Source organism: Planococcus citri, chromosome 4 (assembly GCF_950023065.1).
Source record: "Planococcus citri chromosome 4, ihPlaCitr1.1, whole genome shotgun sequence".
In the NCBI taxonomy this organism is placed as follows: domain Eukaryota; kingdom Metazoa; phylum Arthropoda; class Insecta; order Hemiptera; family Pseudococcidae; genus Planococcus; species Planococcus citri.
This window is the reverse complement of record NC_088680.1, coordinates 51,061,932-51,085,350: the sequence shown is the minus strand read 5'-3', so window position 1 is coordinate 51,085,350 and position 23,419 is coordinate 51,061,932. Positions and strand designations below refer to the sequence as shown.

The 23,419-nt window shown below is 33.6% G+C and overlaps 4 protein-coding genes across 6 annotated transcripts in view; 3 read left to right on the top strand and 1 right to left on the bottom strand.

Moving 5' to 3' along the window:
- The window catches only part of Invadolysin (leishmanolysin-like peptidase, invadolysin), a 76,067-nt gene extending 65,661 nt beyond the window's left edge, over nt 1-10,406 (top strand). Inside the window, exons 7-14 of the mRNA XM_065363506.1 lie at nt 1,103-1,303; nt 5,209-5,434; nt 5,537-5,724; nt 8,653-8,785; nt 8,942-9,101; nt 9,182-9,348; nt 9,447-9,566; nt 9,648-10,406. Coding sequence (XP_065219578.1) covers nt 1,103-1,303; nt 5,209-5,434; nt 5,537-5,724; nt 8,653-8,785; nt 8,942-9,101; nt 9,182-9,348; nt 9,447-9,566; nt 9,648-9,806 — 1,354 coding nt within the window. The 3' untranslated portion in view covers nt 9,807-10,406. The remainder of the gene's footprint in view (nt 1-1,102; nt 1,304-5,208; nt 5,435-5,536; nt 5,725-8,652; nt 8,786-8,941; nt 9,102-9,181; nt 9,349-9,446; nt 9,567-9,647) is intronic.
- Nucleotides 10,398-14,273, bottom strand: LOC135845051 (uncharacterized). Of its 2 annotated transcripts, none has more exons than XM_065363508.1 (7): nt 14,024-14,273; nt 13,743-13,947; nt 13,463-13,663; nt 13,209-13,397; nt 11,145-11,277; nt 10,955-11,064; nt 10,398-10,884 (listed from the first exon to the last, which is right to left on the bottom strand). In XM_065363508.1, the coding sequence occupies exons 2-7, from the start codon at nt 13,914-13,916 to the stop codon at nt 10,729-10,731; spliced, it is 963 nt and encodes a 320-aa protein (XP_065219580.1). In that variant the 5' UTR covers nt 13,917-13,947; nt 14,024-14,273; the 3' UTR covers nt 10,398-10,728. The 2 variants fall into 2 exon arrangements, with proteins under 2 accessions (XP_065219580.1, XP_065219581.1); XM_065363509.1 differs by having other exon boundaries at nt 13,743-13,944.
- A 123-nt stretch (nt 14,274-14,396) lies between these two features.
- Nucleotides 14,397-17,560, top strand: LOC135845052 (uncharacterized). Its single transcript, XM_065363510.1, has 8 exons — nt 14,397-14,624; nt 14,740-14,903; nt 14,981-15,156; nt 15,226-15,303; nt 15,666-15,785; nt 15,862-15,907; nt 15,981-16,079; nt 16,181-17,560. The coding sequence occupies exons 2-8, from the start codon at nt 14,744-14,746 to the stop codon at nt 16,303-16,305; spliced, it is 804 nt and encodes a 267-aa protein (XP_065219582.1). The 5' UTR covers nt 14,397-14,624; nt 14,740-14,743; the 3' UTR covers nt 16,306-17,560.
- Nucleotides 17,561-19,542: 1,982 nt separating this feature from the next.
- Nucleotides 19,543-22,699, top strand: LOC135844229 (uncharacterized). Of its 2 annotated transcripts, none has more exons than XM_065362378.1 (2): nt 19,543-19,824; nt 20,120-22,699. In XM_065362378.1, exon 2 carries the CDS (start codon nt 20,133-20,135, stop codon nt 22,281-22,283), a length of 2,151 nt encoding a protein of 716 aa, XP_065218450.1. In that variant the 5' UTR covers nt 19,543-19,824; nt 20,120-20,132; the 3' UTR covers nt 22,284-22,699. The 2 variants fall into 2 exon arrangements, with proteins under 2 accessions (XP_065218450.1, XP_065218449.1); XM_065362377.1 differs by having other exon boundaries at nt 19,544-19,904; nt 20,120-22,698.
- Nucleotides 22,700-23,419: the final 720 nt, after the last annotated feature.

Genomic DNA, 23,419 nt, shown 5'->3' with positions numbered 1-23,419 from the left:
CAAAATAAAATAGTGAAATCAGCATTTTCTCAAATTTTGACGAAATTCTCCCAAAATGCCAGTTTTGACGTAAAACCATCCCAATTTTTTTTACCTGACCCCCCCCCCTCCTCCACCCGTACCCGAGAAATGTGCCCATACGTGCTCAAAATTTGAAATTCTCGTTCTCCGGAGGAGTTGGTCCAAAGATTTCATGAAAGATACTCACTAGAGGTAGGTAAATGTGTGAAATTTTTTTCAAAAAAAATATTTCATATTTAGTTTTTTTTGGAGGGGGGGGGGGTGAAAATTTTTAAAATTTGTAGAAAAAATGGGGAGGGCCCTCTTTGCAAAATTTTTTCAGAAATTTAGTTACAGCATAAAGTACATATAACATATTTTTTGTGAAGCTCAAAAATCAGTACAACATGCTCAAAAAATCAACTGACAATGAGTGTCTGACAAAACTCCCTGACAAAAAAATCATGACTTTTTCATGACCTATTTTTCACATTTTTACCGCATGAAAATATCCCTCCTCTCCCCCCCCCCCCTCTCAATAAAAAATTGAATAACTTGAAACTGTGAGGAAATCGAACAAGTTTGCCATTTTTTACAGGATCAAAAATCTTTTTTTCATTCATCTGATTTTTTAAACTATTTTTTGGAAAATCTTAAAATCCACCGGAGGCCCCAGAACGGTTCGAAACCATCCCCAATCGACTCAGTGGGTCGAAAAAAGAGTACAAACCAAGTTTCTACTCTCTGGGTCAATTTGATGAAATATTGATTTTTTTCCAGTTTTGGCTCAAGCTCACATTGGAACTTTTAAAAAATTCTCCAGAAATCAAAAATTTAATTCCAGCACTTGACATTTTGGCTAGTGGTGTATTTTAGGATTCTCATCTACCTTCTCTACAAACCTCCCTTTGAAGAGTTATGCTACTGCGAAGAATCAACACTCAACTTTCCCCTTCTATTTTCCTCGACTGCAATTCAATTTACACGTGTGTCATTTAGATTGCTGTATTACAGGCGAATTATCTAACACCTTTTATGGGACACCCTGTATGTAATACCTATACCTACGTTTGTTGTTTATGCTTACATATTTGATTTATAGACCGATCGCCGGACATGCTAATCTATGCCCAGAAAGTATCAGCACAAAACCTCAAGAATTGGAGATACTTTTGTCGACGGTGAAACACGAAATCTTACACGCACTAGGCTTCTCAGTCAGCTTGTTTGCTTTCTACAGAGATAGCAATGGTAATCCGTTGACTCCTCGAGAAGATAATGGGAAGCCGCGATTGAACGAAAAGTAAGATTTGCCATTTGTATTGCTTAAGTAGCTTTTGTTTAGTTTGGAAAATATGTAGATCTGAGTGAATTTCTGCATGGTAGTTTTGGAAAAAGACGGCGAGAGTTTGTTTGAAATTAGTTTCATTAAAAAATTACAAAATGAACAAATTCAATGAATTTTGAAGAGTTGAATGCTAGATTTTTTGTACCTATTGAAAGTGGAATTTTGGGAGCTGAATTCCAATTCAGAATTTGTAATTTGAAATTTTGAAGAAATTTTCTGCAATTTTAGAAGTTTTGGCGAAAGTTTTTTTAAAATTAAAATTGACGCTGTTAATTAAAAGGGGGGCCATTCCAAATTAGAGTCTACATTTTGAAAAGAAAAAATTTTCAGTCCCGTTTGAATTCATTTTTTTCGTTCTGACTTGCTTTACGCCCCCCCCCCCAACCCGAAAATAAAGGTAACGTTGAAGAATGAAGGCGTGGAAGGAACTCAATGATTGAAATCGTATTTTTTTGGTGGTTTTGCCAACTGAAGAAAACACTTTAGGTGTGGCTCTCTTATGAAATTTATCTCAATTTTTGGCAATTTGTTGGTAATTGAGTTGTAAAGTTTAAGCTGCTTCATCGAATTTTTCATTATAATTTTTTTCACAATTTTTTCTAAAACACTAGCTCTTGAAAATATTGTTTTTAAGTGCCCAGCTTAACTTTCTTTGGGGGGGGGGGGGTTGGGAAGGGAGGTTTTCAAGAACGTTGTGGGTTGATGTTTGATGTAAGAGATCGTGGAAAATTTTTTGGGCCTGTGACTCAAACCATCACAGTTTTAATTTTTGAATCTTTTTTCTAAAAATTGCATTTTCTCAAGTTTTTGGTGGTCATGAAAATATGGACATTTTTTTCTCAATTTTTATGAGAGAAAGAATTTTAAAAATGAACCCTCAAAATGTTTTTTCTTTTTTTAAAAATTAATTGAGAGTAATTTTTCCATAAAAATTATATAAATCTGTACTGAAACATGATACTTATATCAATTCTTTCAAACCGATTCCCATCATTTCCAGCCCGAGTGCCATTTTCAATTCTTCCAGAATTTTAAAATTTATACCAAAAGCGCAGAAATTAATTTGGGGAGCTGAAAATTGAGTTCTTGGTTGAGAAATTCATCCACAAATAGGGCCCAGACAGAACAACCCGTATTGTGGAGAAATTCAAAAATTCTGGGAAAAAACGAAAAACCTTCCGGAGGCTCTAGAATGGTTTAAAATGGCTAAATTCATGTTAGTCGAAGAGTTAAGGGTGATTTTAGAAAATATAAAAGTTTCAAAAGTTCCTCCATGAACAGAAAATTTTTGATTTTTGAAAATTTTCACCCCTTAAAAATAATGCTCATGTTAAGAAAAAAAAACACTAGAGTTGCCCGTTTGGAAATATAAACTTGTTGAACACGTGGAGAATAACCGAAAACTCGATTTTTAGCTGCACTAGGTAATTTCTACGCCTCTTGAAGAAATTCCAAAATTCTGGAAAAATCGAAAATTGCACTATGGGGCTCCAGAATGGCTGAAAATGGTGAAATTTGATTTCAGGGAATTCGATATCAGCTTAAGAAATGATTTTCGTGATTTTTACTGAAAAAGTACAATTTATTAATAATTTGTTTTTAAATCGTGAACTTCAGAAAATTAATATTCCTAAAATTTTCAAAAATTCGCCAAAAATTGAAAAATCAATTCCAGACTGCTGAAATTTTGGTTTTGGGGGTTTCAGACTATGTTCTTTCCAAAAAAAATTGCATTCCCATTCAATCGAAGGTCGATAACTGGACATCTCGAGTTGTTCCCTCGTGAGATTCTGAATTTTGCGTTTGGGAAATTGAGATTTTCACTTTAAAAACTTTTGTCAATTTGCCTCCTCCTTCTCCATATCCAGTCAAACTGCTGAAAAATGAAGAAAAATCCAAGCAATAAGGTGTTCAACGAGCAAAACGATATGAAAAAGCAGATACATGAGTACGAGTATGTAGGATTAGGGTGGTCCTTAACTACATGGCAAAAAAAAAAATGTGCGATTTTTTCCGCTCCCACCCCCTAAAGTGGTGACCTCGGGTGAGAAAATAATTATTTTTTATTTTTTCCATTTTCGAAAAATTCGGGCTGCGGTGGGCCCCTTAATTTTCAAAAATTTGAAAAAAAAACCCAATTCAAAGAAAAATTTTCGAAATTTTGAAATTTCGAGTTCCATCATCTCTAGAAGGTCCTTTTTGAGTAAAAAAGCCTCTCATGGCGATTTTAACCCCCTCCCATGAAAACCAAGCTGACCCCCCAGAATAGCTGAAATTTGTATATTTTGTGAGGTGTCCTAAAATTGGTTGTTTTTGGCTTTTCCTCCTTCCAACCCCACAAAGTGGTGTCCTTTGGTGAGAAAATAATTCCCTATTTTTTATTTTTTCCATTTTTAAAAAATTCGGGTTGCGGTGGGCCCCTTAATTTTTAAAAATTTGAAAAAAAAAAACAATTCAAAGAAAAATTTTTAAAAGTTCAAAATTTTGAGTTCCATCGTCTCTAAAAGGTTCCTTTTGAGTAAAATAGACTCTCATGACGATATGAATAAAAGAAAACTTTTTTCACAATCACTGAAAAATGAAAAAATTCTCCAAATTCTGAAACTTTTGAACGTTTAAAAGCCATTTCCCGTTAAAGAAGATCAAAGTTCAAATTTTTTCAAAGTTTTTTCCAGAATAAATTTTTGGTGGATCAGAGAAGAAAATTTACACGTACTTAGGTATATTTTTTCATCTCGAGCAGTTTTTCTGGTCATTTGCTTGAACTTTGAAGCTCCAGATTGGTTGAAAATTGAGAAATTAAGGTTTAGAAAATGTATATAAGGTCCCTATAGTATCCAACATATCCTGCAAGTCCTACAAGTTTTGAAAAATGTATACATTTGAAACTGTGGTAGTCAAGAAGTGTTGCATTTGGCTTGAAAATCTTACATTTTTTGTTAGGAAATTGTAAAAAATCAATTGAAAATTCATTTGTTCCTAATTTACTTATATTTTAAATATTTAGGCATTTTTATACGAAAGAGCTTTTCCATATTTTTTTTTGAGCATGTCGGAAGGGTGGGGTAGAGAGGAAAGGAAAGGAATAGGAAAAATTAAAATCTGAGAATTGCTCTAATTTCGATAAATAAAGATTGGCGAAATCTGATGATGAACGTTCGTAAATGTAAACAGTGCTTTTTTTAAAGATAGAGGGAGGAGTTGAGAGGGAGAAATTTGTGAGAAAACCCCGCTTTTTAGTTGAAAATGAAAATACTTCGCGATACTCCTTAGACGAAAATCATTTCCGCCATCAGACTGGTGGATGGATGATCTTGTATGTCACGTTGAAATAAGTTTTTAAACGTTGTTAAAATACGAATTAACCAGATTAATTACTCGAACGGTAGGAATTTTCGGGCGAATGTATGTAAAATATCGAGTAAACACGCTCATCGAGACGTTACATTACTGGTTAATGTTAATACAATTGTTGGAACGGAATGCGACTGGAATTACTTTTTCATTTCGGACATAATGGCGCGACGAGAGAAGTTCACGGCCGCTCTGGAGCGTGAAAAACGAGGTCAAGGTTGAACGAAAAAAAAAGAAGAGAAAAAAGTAATTTTCAGATTGACAGTGAAAACGCGACAATCGACGTGAATCGGATTACCAATTCGTCGTTATAATTTTGACGAATTTATCACTCGCAATCTACTGTGCTGTGTAGTATGCGGATATTTGATTGAAACGAGATATGAATCTGCATGGTTGAGTTGTTCTTGTTCGACTGCTATACTTACTTATATGGTGAAAAAAGGTGCCAATTTTCCCATCCATTTAACACGCCTGATCCGTTAAACGTTTAATTTCCGTTACAGGCTGCAAACGCGCCAGTGGAGCGACAGAGTGATCAAGACGATCGTACGTAAGAACTGGACGGTACACGCAGATGCGATCGAAAAGGTCATCCAAGTAATGGTTACGCCACGAGTAGTACTGGAAGTAAGAAGACACTTCAATTGTCCGCAATTAGAAGGCGCCGAATTGGAAGATCAAGGCGAAGATGGTACCGCGATAACGCATTGGGAAAAAAGAGTGTTCGAAGTAAAGTATCCGCAATAAATTATATCGTACCGTTGTTCTTGTTCGTTGCGATTGCGAGGTTTTTTCACACGTGTACGCTCTTTTATTTTCATATTTCATCAGAACGAAGCGATGACCGGAACTCATACTCAGAATCCGGTGTATTCGAGGCTTACTCTGGCTTTAATGGAGGATACAGGATGGTACAAGGCGAATTACTCCATGGCTCAGGATTTGAGCTGGGGTAAAGGGTTGGGATGCGATTTCGTTATGAAGAGTTGTAAACATTGGATGGATATGAAGAGAGCCAAGTACGTAATGCGTTGATTGCCTCGGACGGAGGTTTTTAATTTCAAATTTGTTACATATTATGCCTTAAATCATCCATGTTTGATTGTTTTTTTTTGTTTTTTATTTGTAAGGAACAAGTTTTTATGGGTTCAAAATATATAAAATAATTCCACTTTTTCAACTTTTTGGGTTTTCCAGCTGAAAAAAATTCATTTTTGAATTTTCAAATTTTTTGAGAGGGAGGAGGGGGGAGTAATATTGAGATACCCTGTATATACAAAAAGTTTCTACCACCAATTATCATAGAATCGAAAAAAAATCAATTCAGCTCAGGAGTTGAATCGAATCTACTTTGAAAAGATGAGAAACTACTTTTTTTTTTTTTATTTTGATAATATTTGAATCTCGTTATCTTGGAATTTAAACGATCGATCGCTCTTTATAATAGAAAATCAAAAATTGAAAATCAATCGATCTAAAATATCAACTTTTGGAAAAAAATCGTAATTTTAGTCAATTTTTTTCAAACAAAAACAAATTTTTAAAAATCAATCATCTCTCAAGACCGAAATTGAAAGTTAAAAATTGAAAATTGGTAAATTGAGGGTATCGATTATCCAAAAAAACAATTTTTGAAGAGAAAAAAAATGTAATTTTGGTTAACTTTTTCTGAACGAAAGCAGAAATTAAATTTGAAAAGATCTTTCAAAAAATCGTCAAATCGATCCCTGAAAAAAATTATTCTTAAGAGATCGATCTTTTTTTTAAAAAAAACCACTCGAATAATTTTGGTCGATTTTTTGTCAAAAAAGAAGAAAAAATTGAGATGATCGATCAGTTTTATGATCGGAATCGAAAATTAAAAATGGATTGATTGAGAAAATCAATTTTCAAAACATCAATTTTTGAACGGAAAAAAAGAATTTTGATCAATTTTTGATCAACAAAAACGAAGACGATTTTAGAAAGATCAATCGCTGCTATAATCAAAATGAAAAATCGTGAAATTGATCGATCAAAAAAAATGATTTCCAAGAGATCGAATTAAAAAAAAAAAAACAAAAAAATTAACAGACAAAAAATTGAAGAAATCAATCATTTCTTTCTTATGAACGAAATTAAAAGTTGAAAATTGAAAATTGATTAATTGAAGAAATTGATTTTCAAAGGAAAATTTATGAAGAGGAAAAAACGCAATTTTGGTAAATTTTCTCAGAACAAAAGCAGAAGTCAAATTTGAAAAGATCAATAATTGAAATCGAAAATCAAAAAATCGATCGCTGAAAAAAAAATGTATGAAAATCATCATTTCTTAAATTGGAAATAAAAAGTTGAAAATTGAAAATAAATGAATTGAGAAAATCGATTTTCTAATACTTACAGGAAAAATTTTTCCAGAAAAAAAACGTAATTATGGTAATCTTTTTCTGAACGAAAGCAGAAGTCAAATTTGAGAAGATCTTTCATTCCTTATAATTGAAATTGAAAATCAAAAAATCGATCTCTGAAAAAATTGATTTTTAAGAGATCGATGTTTGAAACAAATACTTACGTAATTTTGATCGATTTCTTTGGGACAAAAACAAAAATGAATATAAAAAGATAGATCACGACCACTGCATGATTGAAATTAAAAATCAAAAATTGATCGATTGAGAAAATCGATTTTCAAATGATCGATTATCGAAGCAATGAAGGATTTTTGGTCAATGTTTTAAAACAAAAATGGAAAAAAATGATAAGATCGATCACTTTTTTATGATCGAAATCTAAAATCTGAATATTGTTCGATCTAAAACAACCATTTTTTTCAAAAAAATTGATTAATTTTTGAAAAAACGAAAAATTTTAAAATGATCGATCAATTGTTATGATTGGAATCGAAGATTAGAAATCGATTGACTGAGAAAATCGTTTTTTAAAAGATCAATAATTTTTAATCAAAAAATGAAAAATCTTGAAATGGATTGATCAAAAAGTTGATTTTTAGAAGATCGAATTTTTAAAAAACAAAAAAGGAAAAAATGTGAAAAGATCGAGCACTTCTTATGGTCTAAATTAAAAATCGATTAATCGGAAGTGAAGTATTAATTTTTTTCAAAATCATTTTCGAAAATAAAATGTAGTTTTGGTCATTTTTTTGGTAAACTAAAAAAAAAAAAAAATAGAATCGGAAGTTGAAAATCGATTTTTTTAATGGACCAGTTTTGAAGGGAAAAATAATTTTGATCGAGTTTTTTGGAACATTTGGAAAGATTTATCACACCTTGTAATCGAGATGAAAAATTTAAAAATCGATTTTCAAAGAATTGAATTTTGAAAAAAAAACGTAATTTAATTATATTTTTGAAAATAGAAACGGAATAATGAAATTTGAAAAAATTGATTACTCATTATAGCTGGAATCGAAAATTAAAATCGATCAATCGAGGAAATCAATTTTCAAGTAGTCTTATTGATATTTTTAAAAAAAGAAAAAACGTAAATTTTGTCATTTTTTTTAAACAAAAACGAACACGAATTTTGAGAAGATCGATCTCTTTTTGTGATTAAAATTGAAAATCAAAAAATCGATTGGCTGAAATGAGATGAAAAAAAACTCCATTTTCGCCAATTTTTGCCAAATAAAAGTATAGGAAAAGTGATTTTTGGGGATTTGAAGTATCGACTTTCGAAATTCGATGAGTTTTTGAAGGTGTTGCTTATTTCCGAATTTCAAAAATAATGATTGATTTTCGTTGAACAACAATAACTAAAATAATTTGAATTAGAAAACTCTGAAGAAATTTTTTCCACTTTGAATACTCCCTCCTCTTTGGGAAACTAGCGAAAAAAATTGAAAATGTTGATTAACCTGAGGTCAAATTATACCTACTAAATAGTCGGTAATCTCTAATTTCTATTTCGATAATGTACGAGTAATTAATTTTTAAAATTCTATTTCGCAGGGGTATGTCGATCCATCCATTCTGTGATAAAGTGAAACAAGACCCGCTAGAAACCGAATGCACCGAAGACCGGAGTTCGGTGGCATTATGTAATCTAGTAGAGCAAGCCGAACCATTACCTAACATATATCAGGTAATAAAAAACCTATTATATTATGTGCATTTCTACGAATACGAAGCACATACGAGTACAAGTACACGTTGCACATTAAGCTCGGATGCAGCTTCGGTAGTAAGTCAGTATACGAGTAAATTGCATCACGATTAATCTGATAATTTGAAATTATAGAATTTCGACTCGATACCGCACGTGCTTGGGGGACGAGAGGCTTATTATGGTGGATCAGTAAGCTTGGCTGATTATTGCCCTTATATCCAAGAGTTCACTTGGCGTTCAAAGAACGTCGTGATTAGAGGATCTCATTGCCAATATGCTGAGAATAATCCTCGTAAGTGATTGTTGATTAGGTAATTTCTCCAACTCTTCATTAGAGTACGAACGTAATTATTTTATTTTTTTTTTCTAAAGATCCGGACAAGAATTTCGCTTTAGAAGTATACGGCGAGAATTCGAGATGTTTCGACCATACCGATCAAATGTGGGAAGAGCAGACGTGTAATCAAATTAGACAATGGCAGCATTGGGGGTCAGGATGTTATCGATATAGGTGTCATACAGGACGTTTACACATATTGGTAACGATTGTTTGAATTATTTTTCCTCGTAACCAGTTTCGTGATTATTTTTTTGTGATTTGATATTAATTTGTATTTTGTTGCCTTCGTTGAATAAGGTTGGCAATTACTCGTACACGTGTTATTTCCCGGGTCAAGAATTAGTCATTAGGATTATGTCCAATGGATGGCTTCATAAAGGTGTCATTTCGTGTCCAACGTGCGAAGAAATATGCCAGGTATGTCAAAAAAAAAAAAAAAAAATCGAGATATTTGATTTGTAATAATTATTTGATAAATTTTATATTTTATTCGTACAGAACGAATTCAACAGAACGGGCGAATGGTGTAAATCACCCACAAACGTACCACAGACTGCCAAATATCAAAGAGATCATCTCACAACATGTGCAGCATCAACATTCCAACCAGTCTTGACAGTATTTTCGATTTTGTTATATTTTATTTACTCCTCGTAATCGACGAGATTTCGATAGTACAATGTACCCTTCTACCTATGTACTTACAAAATCGTAGATAATGTTCCTGGTAATGAATTACGTTAAATTGTAAACACATTCGTTGTTCCTTATTAATTTTTTAATATTTTTATTTCGTCGAATTGTTTTTATTATTTTGTGTTACTGTTATTATGATTTTTGTTATACTACGTTGTTTTGTTTGAAATTTTTTTTAAATTTAATTTTACCGCGTGTGCTTAGAATAGCTTTTACGAGTGTTTCGCGTCGTGTGTGTGTAGAATTCGTAGTTACTCGAATATACGGTGAGAATACGTGTAATGTTTTTTTTTTCTTTTTTGTTTTGTGTTATTTATTAAAGGCTGTGATATTATATAGGATTTTCAAATTATAAAGTTGTATTTTTTTTCTCTCATTTTATTTATGATTGTATTACTCGTTCCCAATTAATAGTTGAATTGCTCCAATTGTTAGATGATAGCTTGTCTTGTATTTTAATATTATTTATTTTTACCATATATTTATTAAGTTTATATTATTCTGTTTTCGTCTGCAAAGAAAAAAAAATTTATTGTGATTAAATAATACGGATAACAAAAATTCACACATTTATTATTTCAAAGAATGAGAAAGTTCAGTCTTAACGTATAAAAAAATAAACGAGAATGACAGCAAAAAAAAAATGAAATACAACACTTATCGTAATACTTAATAGAGAATGGCATTTCGGGTAAAGATATCAATATCATAATCCATGGTAACAATTTTACATAAAAAATGAGAAAAAAAGATGTAAAAAGTAACAAAAACGTATACTTTACACCGAGCAACTACTCCTCTTAGCTGCAGAATAAAACAAAAGGAACAAAATTATTAGACAAATCAATTTTAAACTTGAATAGCGGGTCATTAAAATAAATCATTATGTAATCGATATTATATCGCTATCGTCATCGCTTTCGATTAAATCGATACATTGATTATCAAATTTCAGCGATTTTCTGGCACTGCCGGATGCTGGTAATCGACGTTTGTCAGCTTTCGGTTCCGATTTCACATTCGATTTTTGATTCGGTGTCTGGAAAAAAAAGCGTTGTAAACAAAAGACTATTTTAATTCTACATAAGTGAATTAAAAACTCAACATACTTTGGAAGATTGAAGTGGTGTACTGGTTGCATTCGGAATTGAGCTCGTTATAACTTCTGCTGATATTTTGGGACCGAAAGTTGAGGTGGCCATTTGAGGAGACTGATTGGCTGAAATGGCAACGAAAATATTTGGTGTTGGTTTGATATATGAACTGGTCGTAATTATTCGTATAAAATATGGTCATTACTTAATAAGGGTCCGGGAGCGTTCGAACAAGCTGTATTCATAGGATTCATAGGATTCATAGGTAGCAACTGGTCAGGTTGATTGAGAAATCTCGATGCATTTATAACGTTCGGATTATAGTTCGTATTGGGACGCTGTAATTTGAAGAAAAAAAACCATAAAATTACCGATGAAAATTTACGCCAATTTTAACGAGGGAAATTTTTCAATTCGTCGACTTCGGACTCCGATCGAGCTGAAAGAAATACATGACCAAAAAACTGAATATTTCGAATTTAAATCAACTGGTTTTTAATTTCCAAAAAGTTGGACAACTTTGAAAATTTGTGGTAAAAAAAACGAGACTTTGACAATTTCAGTAAAAGGAAAGGTTTTTTTTGCTAATTTCTGTAAAAAAAAAATGAATTTTTAAAAATAGTGGACAATTTTTGTGAAAAAAATAAATTTTTGAAATTTTTCTGCCAAAAAAACAAAAAATTTTAAACATTTAGTAAAAAGCAAACAATTTTGCCAGTTTTTGAAAAAACGAGAATTTTTGACAATTTTTAACAAAAAGCAAGATTTTGACAATTTTAGCAAAAATCAGGACTTTTTGGAGATTGGCAAAAAGTAATACTTTTGTCTGAAAAGCGAGACTTATGGGTAATTTTTTTAAAAGTAAGATTTTTCAACAGTTTGCTAACAAGCAGAATTTTTTTCAAAAAGAAAAAAATGGGCCAAAAAATGATATTTTCAACAATTTTTGTCAAAAAGCGATCCTTTTTTAAATTCTTCGAAATAACGACAATTTGTAGCAATTATTTTAAAAAAGAATTAAAATTTTTTGTCGTTTTTGAAAAAGCGAAAAATTCAAAAAATTTGTGACAAAAAGCGTAGGAAAAGGGGGGGTTCTTCATAATTTCGATCAAAAAAAAAATTGGACAATTTTGAGAAAGAAGTCAAATTTTTTAGAAATTTCCCGCCAAAAACACGATTTCTTAGCCAATTTCCTACAAAGCAAAAATTGCTGTCAATTTTTGAAAAAAAAGAGACTTTGACAATTTTGGCAAAAAGCAGAACTTTTTGAGAATTATTAGCAAAAAAGTGATGCTTTATATCAATTTCTGAGGGGTGGGGAGAGATGGATGCGATTTTCGGATAATTCATTAACAAATAGGATACTTTTTAGCAATTATGCTGTCGACAATTTTAGTAAAAACTAGAAACAAGGGTCAATTGTGACAATTCCTTTCGAAACTTTTGAACAATTGTTGGAAAAATGTCAAACTTTATGGAAGTTTTTGCAAAAAAAAAAAAAATACTTTTTCTAGGAAGGACTTCTTGGGAATTTCCGATAAAGAGTTGAACTTCTTGACATTTTTTAAAAGAGAGACTTGAATTCCTGGAATTTTTAGAAAAAACATGAAATTTTTTCAGAAAGCAAAGTTTTGGTAATTCTTTGCAGAAAGCAAAACTGACAAATTTTCGTCATTTTTGAAAAAAAAAATTGATAACTTTTGGCGAATTGCAAGACTAAAGCAGGACTTTTTGGCAATAATCTGCCCATAACTATACATTTTTTTGAGTAATTTTTGTTGAAAGAGTGAGGCAATTTTTGGTAAAAAAAAGCCATAGTTTTGAGTAATTTTAGGACAAAAATGGAGACTTTTAGGAAATTTTTACAAAAGACCAGATTTTTGTCTATTTGGAGGAAGGTAAATTTTTACTGGAGGCTCCAAATCGGTTGGAAAATGATGGAAATCGATTCGGGAGCCGACTTCAGCATACAAACCGAGCTTCAGATTTTCATTTTTAAATTTACTCTTTTTTTTAGAAAATTAATACATCATGTCTGGGTCTGGATACTTCAATTTTCAAAAATTCGTCAATAATTGAAAAATTAACTCTGGCAGCTAAAAATTTGGTTCTAAGGTCTGGGTAACATGCTCTTTCATAGAGCCAAATTTCAGCTCGATTTGAGTCAACGAGCAGTAGAAATTCTTTTGTAAACAAAGTTATTAGATGAAAAATTGCATCAGTCTACATGATCAGAAGATCATACACGAAGATTTTCTCAAATACGTACACTGAATGCAGTGTTACTGCAAGATTCAACGTTCGATATACCGAAATTAGGAGTAGGATTGCTACCGACACTAGTAGGAATATTTATATTTGACATGCTATCGCTGGGGGGCTGAAACACAGATGGTGCTGGATTAGGTGTCGAAGGAGTCATCGGACTTGGAACGGTTCTAGCGAAACTTGGCTGACTCTGCAAAATACCAAAAATATTATTTTCCAGTTTAAAATAACACGTATGTACTCTAATAAACTTACATTAACACCAGACGTCAACGCTGATAAAGGCATCCCCAGTAAGATCAAATCGTCGTTAAATTCGCCCAAATCTTCTCTATTCACCATTGCTTTTCCAGTATAAACGAATTCGAGAATATGTCTCATTATTTTCGATCTGATATCAGGCACATAGATATGGATGACTTTTTCCTTTGATTCGTTTTGATTCTGCATCAATAACTGCAACATTTTCAAAACATATTTCAACAACTCTATCGTATTTTCACGTCGTAATCGACACCATATAATCTATACTTACGTTGGATAGAAATTTACTCAAGCCACCCATGACCATCTGATGAGCTCCAACTTTTCGGTTCTTGGCGCAGACGAATATTAAATCTATGTACGTTTCGTGTTGCAAAAACGAATTGAAATTCTCGGCAACAACGTCCGTATGTTGCCGATGGAATATTTCCACCAGAGAAACCATTTCTTCAACGTCGAATAGATACTTGGAACTTCTAAAAATAAAACGGATTTTGGTTTAGGTGGCGTCGTCGACTCTCTAAGTAGCCATACTCGAAGCTGAATACTCACCGGGTAAAATTGTCAACGTAGAAAGAACAACGAGCAGCTTCAGAGCAAATTATACGCTAGGATTTTCAAAAATTCGCGATTGTTTACGATTTTATGCACTCAAAATGCACTCAAAATGACTGGAATCAAAAACTGACACCGCCAATGACAAATAGATATAAACAAGCTTCCAGTGTATTTGATTTTTAATTGGTTACCGTAAGATAAAAATGATAAAAAACAACCAATCACGAACGAGGAAATAAGTACGAAATTTTCATCGTTGCAAAACGCCAAGTTTTTCGCAAATGACGCCAGAGGTCGCTGTTTTTTAAGTTTTGAACTGTGCCACCCCCACTTTTTGTTATCTATGAGTGCGAGTATAAACAGAAAATTATTTCCAGAGTTTTTGAACGATGAAAAATTTAAGATTGCTTTAAAATTCAGTCTGAATACGGTAAATTTTCAAGCTGTCGGATTAAATTCACCAACGAAGGAGTTCGTGAGTCCAACTCGAATGTTCGAAGATACTTTCAAGTCGATTTGTTGGATAAAACAATGAAGGTGTAACTTGGTCACTTTGGCGTTCTGAAGGATTGATTTTGCAAGGATCGAGAAACAGGTACTGATTATTTGATTCTTCGTCATGTTCTTTGGTTTCTTTCTTTGATGAATCATCGTATCATTGTTTCTATTCTGTGAACTGAAACTGACTAAATGATCGAATATTGTTTCAGTGTCATGTTACATAATTCAGATGATAAAGTTATCGATAAAAATGAACTACAAAAGTCACCGATATCGTTCCTGACAAAATTTTTCAAATGGAAGAAATTATGTTTGAAAACGGGCGAAAGAAATAGTTGCGGATCAGTGTATAATGATAAATTATCACGAGATGGTAAGTTACAACTTTCTAAGCTATCTGTAAACAAAACGCATCTGTAAGATTACTTTCAATCGGAGATTTTTTCACAGAAACGACTAAACGATTGAGCTGCAGTGTGGCTTGTATTCCATCTTCGGTTTCTGTTCGAGATATTATGTCACCTTATCCACCATCTCCAGCGTTATCTATGCCATCTCGTAATAAGAATATTGATCACGATATGGAGGCTCTCAGATTATCCAGACAAGATGATCCATTTTTAAAAGTGTGTATTTTTTTGTATCGTATATTTTAGAAAACCAAATCCTATACTAAACGGTGATTCTATTTCTAGGTTTTGGCGAGTAGAGAGAGTTTGGCTGATAGTTTTGTTGGCGAAACTGAGCAAGAAGGTCCTACGAATTTACCACAGGTAATTGCTAATGTTGTATAAAAACAACCTGAAGAACACGGTGTATTTTGAGATGGTAATTCAGTTCTCACGAATGTTGAAAAAATTCTCATTCTTGGCGAAATTAAGTTACGATTTATTAGAAACAGTTTTGTCGATGTAAAATTTTCATCGAGATAGGATAAATTTAGAACTGCCAAAAATTTTTAAACCCAAGTGTTATGTTGACAACAAATGTTACCATTGATTTCAAGTAGTTCGCAAGTGTTGTAAACTTTCATATGTAATTGGCCTTTAGTATTAAAACAGCGAGCTGATCTTTAGTTAGAAAATCCTTGAAAATATTTACTTCGGTAATTTAAACGTGTTATTTATTATCTCAGGTGTTACTTCCCGACGTCGATCCTTTAACCATTCCAGAATTTCATAAACACATGGTAAGAAGTCCACCACCTGTGAATTGGCCAAGGTCACCGGTTTTTAGATTCGAAAATTCTAGTCAAGTAAGTACGAACGAAGAATTCTTCCGAATACGAACACAGTTCCATTGTTTTACTTAAAACCGATTCATTTTTACAGGAAAGTCTCGGAGGCAAGAGTTCTTTCAAGTCGCATCATTATTCGAGTACGTTTATATTGTTTTTGTTTGTATATTTAATCGATTTGTTTACGAAAGCTAATCTGATTATATCACGTAGGAGAATCGATGATGGATTCGGTATCGTCGGGATTCGTATCACCAAATCTAAGCATTCCAACACGATCATCGCATCGTTCTTCCAGTGCCGAAGCTAAAGGTCACTATCGTCGTTAATTTCGTCACGTACTATTTACTCGTATCTGTGAGCCGATATTTTGATAATCGTCTCAAATCAACACTCTGTTTTTGTACACGCAGAGAGAAGATGTAACAGCGCATTCTCGTTAATTCCTCCAACTTCGTTTCGTTCTTTATCCGAAGTGCGACGATTGCATATAAAAAGTTCCGAAGATAGTCAATATCTAGTCACATCGTCATCGTAAAATATATTGATATTATTCATGTATATTACTAGCTTTTTATCGCACAGTAAGAAGCTTCTAGTATTAAGTGATCTCGTTTTAAGTTACCTGTGAAATAATAATTTTTTTTCCAAGCTCATCATCGAAGCGTATTATTGCGGAGTCGTTCGAGTATTGTATTTTTTTCTTTCTCTCTCTCTCTTATTTAAAATATTCCGTATCTAGTCCTTTTTGTGTTTCATTTTCTCTGTTGTTGTAACATTTGAAACGTTGTGTTGTTATTGTTTATATAGATTATTGTTTCACTATTTTTTCCCCCTCCCTTTCCCTCGTCTACTTACGTATACTTATATTTTATAATGATTTTTGTCCCGCTTGAACAGTAATCCTTCCTTTTTGAATAGCTTTTTGAAAGTATTTTATTTGGCGCTGAATTATTAACGCTTTTTTATTGAGTCATGTTTCCTAAAATGTGGTACGATTTATTCTTCTTTAATAATGTAAAAAGATTTCTCCGATTCCTAATTTTTTTTCTATTCGTTTCGAAGTAACGTTTATAACGTATTTTGGCATAAATACCTACCTCGGGTCTAGCCCCCAAAGAATAACACTCGTAGAGAAAAAGTGTTTCTTATTTTCTAGCATCTTTTACAATTTTTGACGCAAAAATTACCGAAGATGTCTGATTATTGGAAATACATACAGATGCTGTCCTGAGTAAAAATTTGAAACATCCTGCCAAGTATGGTTTTAGTCCTGCTCTCTGTTACGAATCTTAGAACCCCTCCTACCTACTCGGTTTTTTGCTCAATAACTCACCAAAAAAAAAAAAAATGTTGATTTCAGTTGAAAAAGTGAGTCAACGAATAGATGAACGTCTCGTTGTACGAGTACTAACAAAGGCAGATTTTCAAGCTGTCGGAGTGATTGTATGCTATTTATGTAATAATAACTGTGTAATGTAATTACGTCCATTTTGCGCCGACGAGTTGTGAACATTTATGTATCGTTGTGAATCTATATTACCACCTTTACGCGTAATAAGAGTGAATTTTTAGTTTCGTCTATGATAATTTTCATGATTGTATTTTATGTATAACGAAATTTCTTTTTATATCCATCTACTTACTTAGTGTTATGTACATTTATGATGATTATTGTGTGAAAATTACATTAAATGCCCCGTTAGAAGGAATTTCGTTGTTTAGTTCCTAAGATTTAATTTCTCTTTATAAATTTGTTTATCGAGTTAAAAATTAAAGTTTTTTTTTATTTATTTGTAGTTTTGATTCATTTTCGAAGTTTATTTCGTCTTGCAGGAAAATGGTGGTCGAGTTCAATTTTGATGCTCAAATGATATGTGGTGGCTGAAGGCTGATCGGGTCGAGATATGAACCGAAAAATACTGTCAATTTCGCAGGAATCGATGACATCTTATAAAACAGAATCGAACGTGGTAATCCATTGACTCAGTAGTCGATTTCATGGAATAGATCAAACTCGTTTCCTCAGGATCATAGTTACATACAGAGAACGATGACCAATAATTTTTTCAAAAATTGAAATAGTTTCAAAAATATTTCAATTTTTTAAGAAATGGAAACTCTTTCAAATAATAAGTCCATTATTCTTGGTTTAAAAATAAAAATATCCATTTTTTCAGGCACTTTCTGCCAAAATTGCACATTTTCCTGTCGACCATTCTAGAATAATTCAAAAGTGGGCTTACAACTTATCAAAATGGGTTAAAATTTTGGGAAAAATTCAAATACATACCTAACTAGGTAGGTATACTTTAAAAGTTAAAAGACATTTTTTTGAGCATTTTTGAAGAATTTTGAACCTATAGGATTAGGTTATAGTTTTCAGGATTTTTGAGAAATGTGTCCTGTAACCCATCAATAAATAGGTTAAAATCTACCAAAAATAAAAAATTCCAATCAGAATTTTTTAAACGTATTTTGAAAAATTTTGATCGTGAAATTGAGTAGGTACTTAATGGTTTTTGGCATCTTCTTTGAGCCCTGTTGAAGAATTTCAAGTCCAAAATTGAATAAAGGTTTTTAGGATTTTTGAAGAAGATGTAATGCGACCTCTCAAAATGGATTAAAATTTCTTCCGAAAATCAAAAATTTCCGTCGAAACTTTTTTTGAACACATTTGAAGAATTTTTACATTTTCAGCCCAAAAACTATAGATCAGCTTTCCAGATAATCATGAAAAAGTGTCATACAATTCATCAAAATGAGCCAAGGATTTTTTTAAATTTTTGATTTTCTTCGAAAAATTGTAATCCATTATTTGATATGCCGCATGATATACTTCTTCAAAAAGTCTGCAAATCATACTTAACCAAAATTCAGGCTCAGAATTCTTCTAAAGTGCCCAAAGCAAGTTTTGTTTGATAGAAATTTTTGATTTTCGGCCAAAATTTTAGGATTCAATTAAATTGCCTAAAAAAAAGTGTTGATGTAAATTCTTGATTTTCCAGTACTTATTCAAAAACCTCAAAAATTATAGTTATACTAAATTAGAAATCATTTTTCGTAATGACCTTAAGAGATCAGATAGATGGGTCAGTGACCTCAAGAAACCAGACAGGCAGATAAGTAGATAATCTTCAGCGGCCAGACAGATGGGTCAATGACCTTAAAAGGTCAAACAAGTAGACATACGACCTTGAGTGACCGGACAAAAGGGTCAATGACCTTATGAGGTCAGGCAAGTAGACATACGACCTCGAGTGGTCGGGCAAATGGGTTAATGACCTCGAGAAACCCGACAGGCGACCTTGAGCGGCCAGACAAGTAAACACATACGACACTGAGTAACCGTATAAAAAGGTCAATGACCTTGAGGGGTCAGGCAAGTAGACATGCGACCTTGAGCGGCCGGACAAATGGGTTAATGACCTCAAGAAACCAGACAGGCAGACAGGTGACCTTGAGCGGTCAGACAGATGGGTAATGACCTCCAGAGGTCAGACAGGAAGACATACGACCTTGAGCGACCAGACAGACGGGTCAATGGCCCTATGAGTAGAGCTATCACGGCCTCCAAATTATAAAATTACCTATTTCAAATCAATTTTTGGAGTTTTTCGAAATTGAACGAAACTGAGAACCTTACCCTATTTTGGACCCTTATCAACAAAAAATCAACTGAATTTTTTGGATTACAAAAATTCGAATTCTAGAGCACTTTTTGCCTAAAATGTGCAAATTCATAATTCATCTGCAGTTATTTTCAATAACTCGTCTCCCAACACATGTGACTACCAAAAGAAGCACTAGAAGCAGGAACCCATTTGTGTAGCCCCGCACCCTCTTCAGTCCCTCAGTTACTTGATTGTTTCTTGTTTCCTTCTCCGTCCCTTCCCTAGCTTCAGACTTGTATGTTTACTTTCGTTGGTTCATCTTTCTTTATTCTTTATGTCTTGAAGTATGTATGTGTAAATTGTAAATTCTTCATTTTGACGATCAGTTTAGACTTCAGACTTCAGAGTAATGATTATTCATCTGCATCTGCGATCAGTGACTGGTAAGTGGTATGCCATTGTCCGGTGATTTGTGATAAGAATAAGTTCATTGAAGATTTGGCTGTGCAGAACAAACGGATTGGTTAGTATTACTTACAATAAGTTTTCTCACTAGCACTTGTTGATTCGTCTCATTGACATTATATGTACCTAATACGTTATTTAATTTAATAGTCCAAATCATATCATTCAATTACTCGTTCATGTGCGATAAACGATATGTAATCCATGAATTTGAAATTAAAATAATTAATAATCCTCGCTCAATTAATCATTCATGATTTCTAATAATTCCAGATCACTCACAATAATGGATCCAAACGAAACACAAAAAAGCGACGAATGTGTCGAAGACCGATACGTATATTACGCCGCCGTGCCAAGTCTACAGCAAATTACATGTTATCGAATTGCTCAGCGAATATGGTCCAGCTATATTTCTCGTTGGAAAAACTGCAACGATTTGCAGGAAGAATGCGGCAATAAAGTACTGGACGTGTTCGGTCTTCCTGACACTTACCTAGAAGACATACAAGAAATGCAAGATCTCCTCAGATTGCCTCGAACCTTCGAAGTAATGTTGATGAGCGCCTCGACCACCGTTAGCTGTGGAATTAGGTTATGGATATATCATCTCGCATGCTACACCTTGGGAAAGAAAAACGAACGATACAGTATTCGCGATTTGGTTCGTGATTTCGATATAGACTGGTGTGTTTGGTTCCCCAACGGTAGAATCGATTACAAAGAAACAGCCATGAAGTTATTAAACACCGTTGATTTGAGTAACGAGCAAAGATTCGCAATTTTCAGTGAATTTTGTATGAAAAAAGAAATCGACCAAATAAAGTTACGTTCGCTGAGTAAAGCATTCAGAGAATCGGTGACTTTCGAAGATAATCCTTTGGTGCGTTACTGGATTAACTATCTAAGAAAAGATTTATATAAAGGTATACCAACCTCTCCTTATAGGATGGTTTACGCTGCTGTGGCTGAAAAATCTGCCCGTATTTCGTGGACAGCTTTCGAATACTTTTGGCATCTTTGTGGCGTTGCAGATCAAATATCAGTGGCCCAGTATCTTCTTGCTAATTTTGATCACAGAGGATTCAATCATCAGAAACGAGTTCTCTCAATGATGTCTTGGTTTCAACAACGTCGTTTATTCACTCTAGTACCGGAGAAAATAATTTCTTATTTCTGTTTTCGTTCAGACTCGCCCGAGTCTACTTCCTGGGCTAGAAAACATTGTAAATTGAAGCAGTCCAGCTTTGCCAGCGTAGTAAAGGACTCATTGTCATACACAACGGACGAAGAAAAAATGAATCGTTTGATTGAAATATGGGACGCAGCTTCGCCGACACATCAAAGCGTTACGGTGTATTACCTACAATATGAAATATTTTCTCGATTCAATAATTCGAGATGGGGTCGCCCTTCGCAGTCTGCTTTCAAATTCTTAATCAAGTTTTTATCGCATCATGATGCCCGATTCAGAGCACGTGAAGTTTTAAGCAACGCAGTTTCATTGGGAGTATATATTGATGACCTGAATTTATTGAACGAACTACTTGAATTGAGCTTGCCAAACGCCGATGATCAAGCTCGGTTCAAAAGACTGATTGAAAAATCTTCCGACTTGAATAAGACGTGCGTACATTTAGTGACTTCTGCAAAATTCGCAGATTTAAACGCGAAATTGCAATTCTTTCTGCCGGATTCGGACGCCATACTAAAATACAAGCAACAAATGACTTCGGAATTGATGAATGAAGAATGTTTCCTGTACAAGGCGAGAAAATGGAATGCATTTAGTGCCTTCATCGACGAAACGTTCCCCAATGACGCATCTGCAGCGTTGAAGTTGAAGAAGAAGTATATTTTACATCAAGCGAGGTGTTTTCCTCATAGCAGAGTAATTCGTGCTCGCGACGTGAATCCAATGATTCAGATAGTCGAATCTGTATTCAACACCGACAATGAGAACGAGAATATAAAAAATGTTTTTTTCGATAGTTTTGTAGCGATGCTGAAACAAAAAGACTACCGATGGTATAAACTGTTTTTTAACGAAATGTATTTTCGTCGTTTTGTAAGATGGTGCCTCGGTGAAGAAGATCCTGCTGCAGTTCTCAACTATGATTGTGGTGCATTTATGCAGGCTGTTGTTGTTGGAGTCTTACGTGCCATAAATAATTGTTACGTAGCGAAGGGCGAATTTAAAGAAGCGTTACTCCATGATTTACATAGATGCCTTATGTGGTACTTGTCAGACGAAGAAAGAGTGAAAGAGTACAAGCTGGAATGGATTAAAGTGATCCATGATTTAGATATTGTTCGATCTGTTGCGCAACGAAATGACAACGTATCTTTAGAGGCTCTTTGGAATTGGTTTTTTGATGAAGATCAAGACGCGATCCAACAATTTAAGTCGAAAAGGATTAAACTTCAGTCAAGTTGAATTCCTTATATCGTGTCATATCTTGAGATAATTTGTTCAAAAATTACCTATGGTGAGCTTTTAATTAATAAGATTTATTTCGAACTAAGATACTAGAATACGAAGTGTTTCAATACCTATACCTCTGTTTTTATTATTAAAATGTCGATTGTTTTTATTTTTTAGACATGTATGTAGGTACGTTGATTCCTTAATAATTATAGGTACTTTTAAGTTGCATTTTTTTTATACTTCGGGTATTTTTTTTTGAATTTTTTTATTTAAAAAGTTTTTGATTTGTCTTTGTAGCCCAGTCAAATAGCAGAAAAAAATGGGCGAACCCAAACATAATTGCAAACAAAGGTTTTTTTTGGTGAATATTGTCTAGGGTGGTGTGCTGAATAACATACTAAAAGTCTCCGCCCCTACCCCACGAGCTAACCCCCCCCCCCCACAGTGGATCAAAGCCCCCCAAATCAGTTTTTCATCAAGAACTCCTGAAATATTGAATTTTGAGTAAAATGAGCCCAGTGATCATTTCATCTCCTCTCCAATACCTATCAAATGAGCCATCGACCAACTCCCTAGTCTCAAAGGGGGTGGCGCTACGACCCCTCAAAGTGATGTGCTTTCAATAATTTTACATTTTATGATTTGAGACTTGTAATTTGTTCTAATTGATAAAATGAAGTCAAACTTGGGGAATGGGATTCTTTTGGGAGCTAGAGTTGACCTCTGGAGTGGAGAGGGTCAAAGTTGAAAATTATAGAAAGGTCATTTTTTTGGAGGGGCATAACATGACCCCAAAGAGATGAAAAGGGTCCAAAATCATACCACCGGACAGTACCCTATCTGTGATCAACATATCCAAATTTCAGCTTCCTAGGTCATCCCCACCCCATTTAAAGCGGAATTAAGCTAAAAATCCCCTTATTTTGCACCTATTTTCGGTTTTTTCCACCTTAAAAGGAGTGGGGATGACCTAGGAAGCTGAAATTTGGATATGTTGATCACAGATAAGGTACTGTCCGATGGTATGATTTTGGACCCTTTTCATCTATTTGGAGTCATGTTATGCCCCTCCAAAAAAAATGACCTTTCTATAATTTTCAACTTTGACCCTCTCCACTCCAGAGGTCAACTCTAGCTCCCAAAAG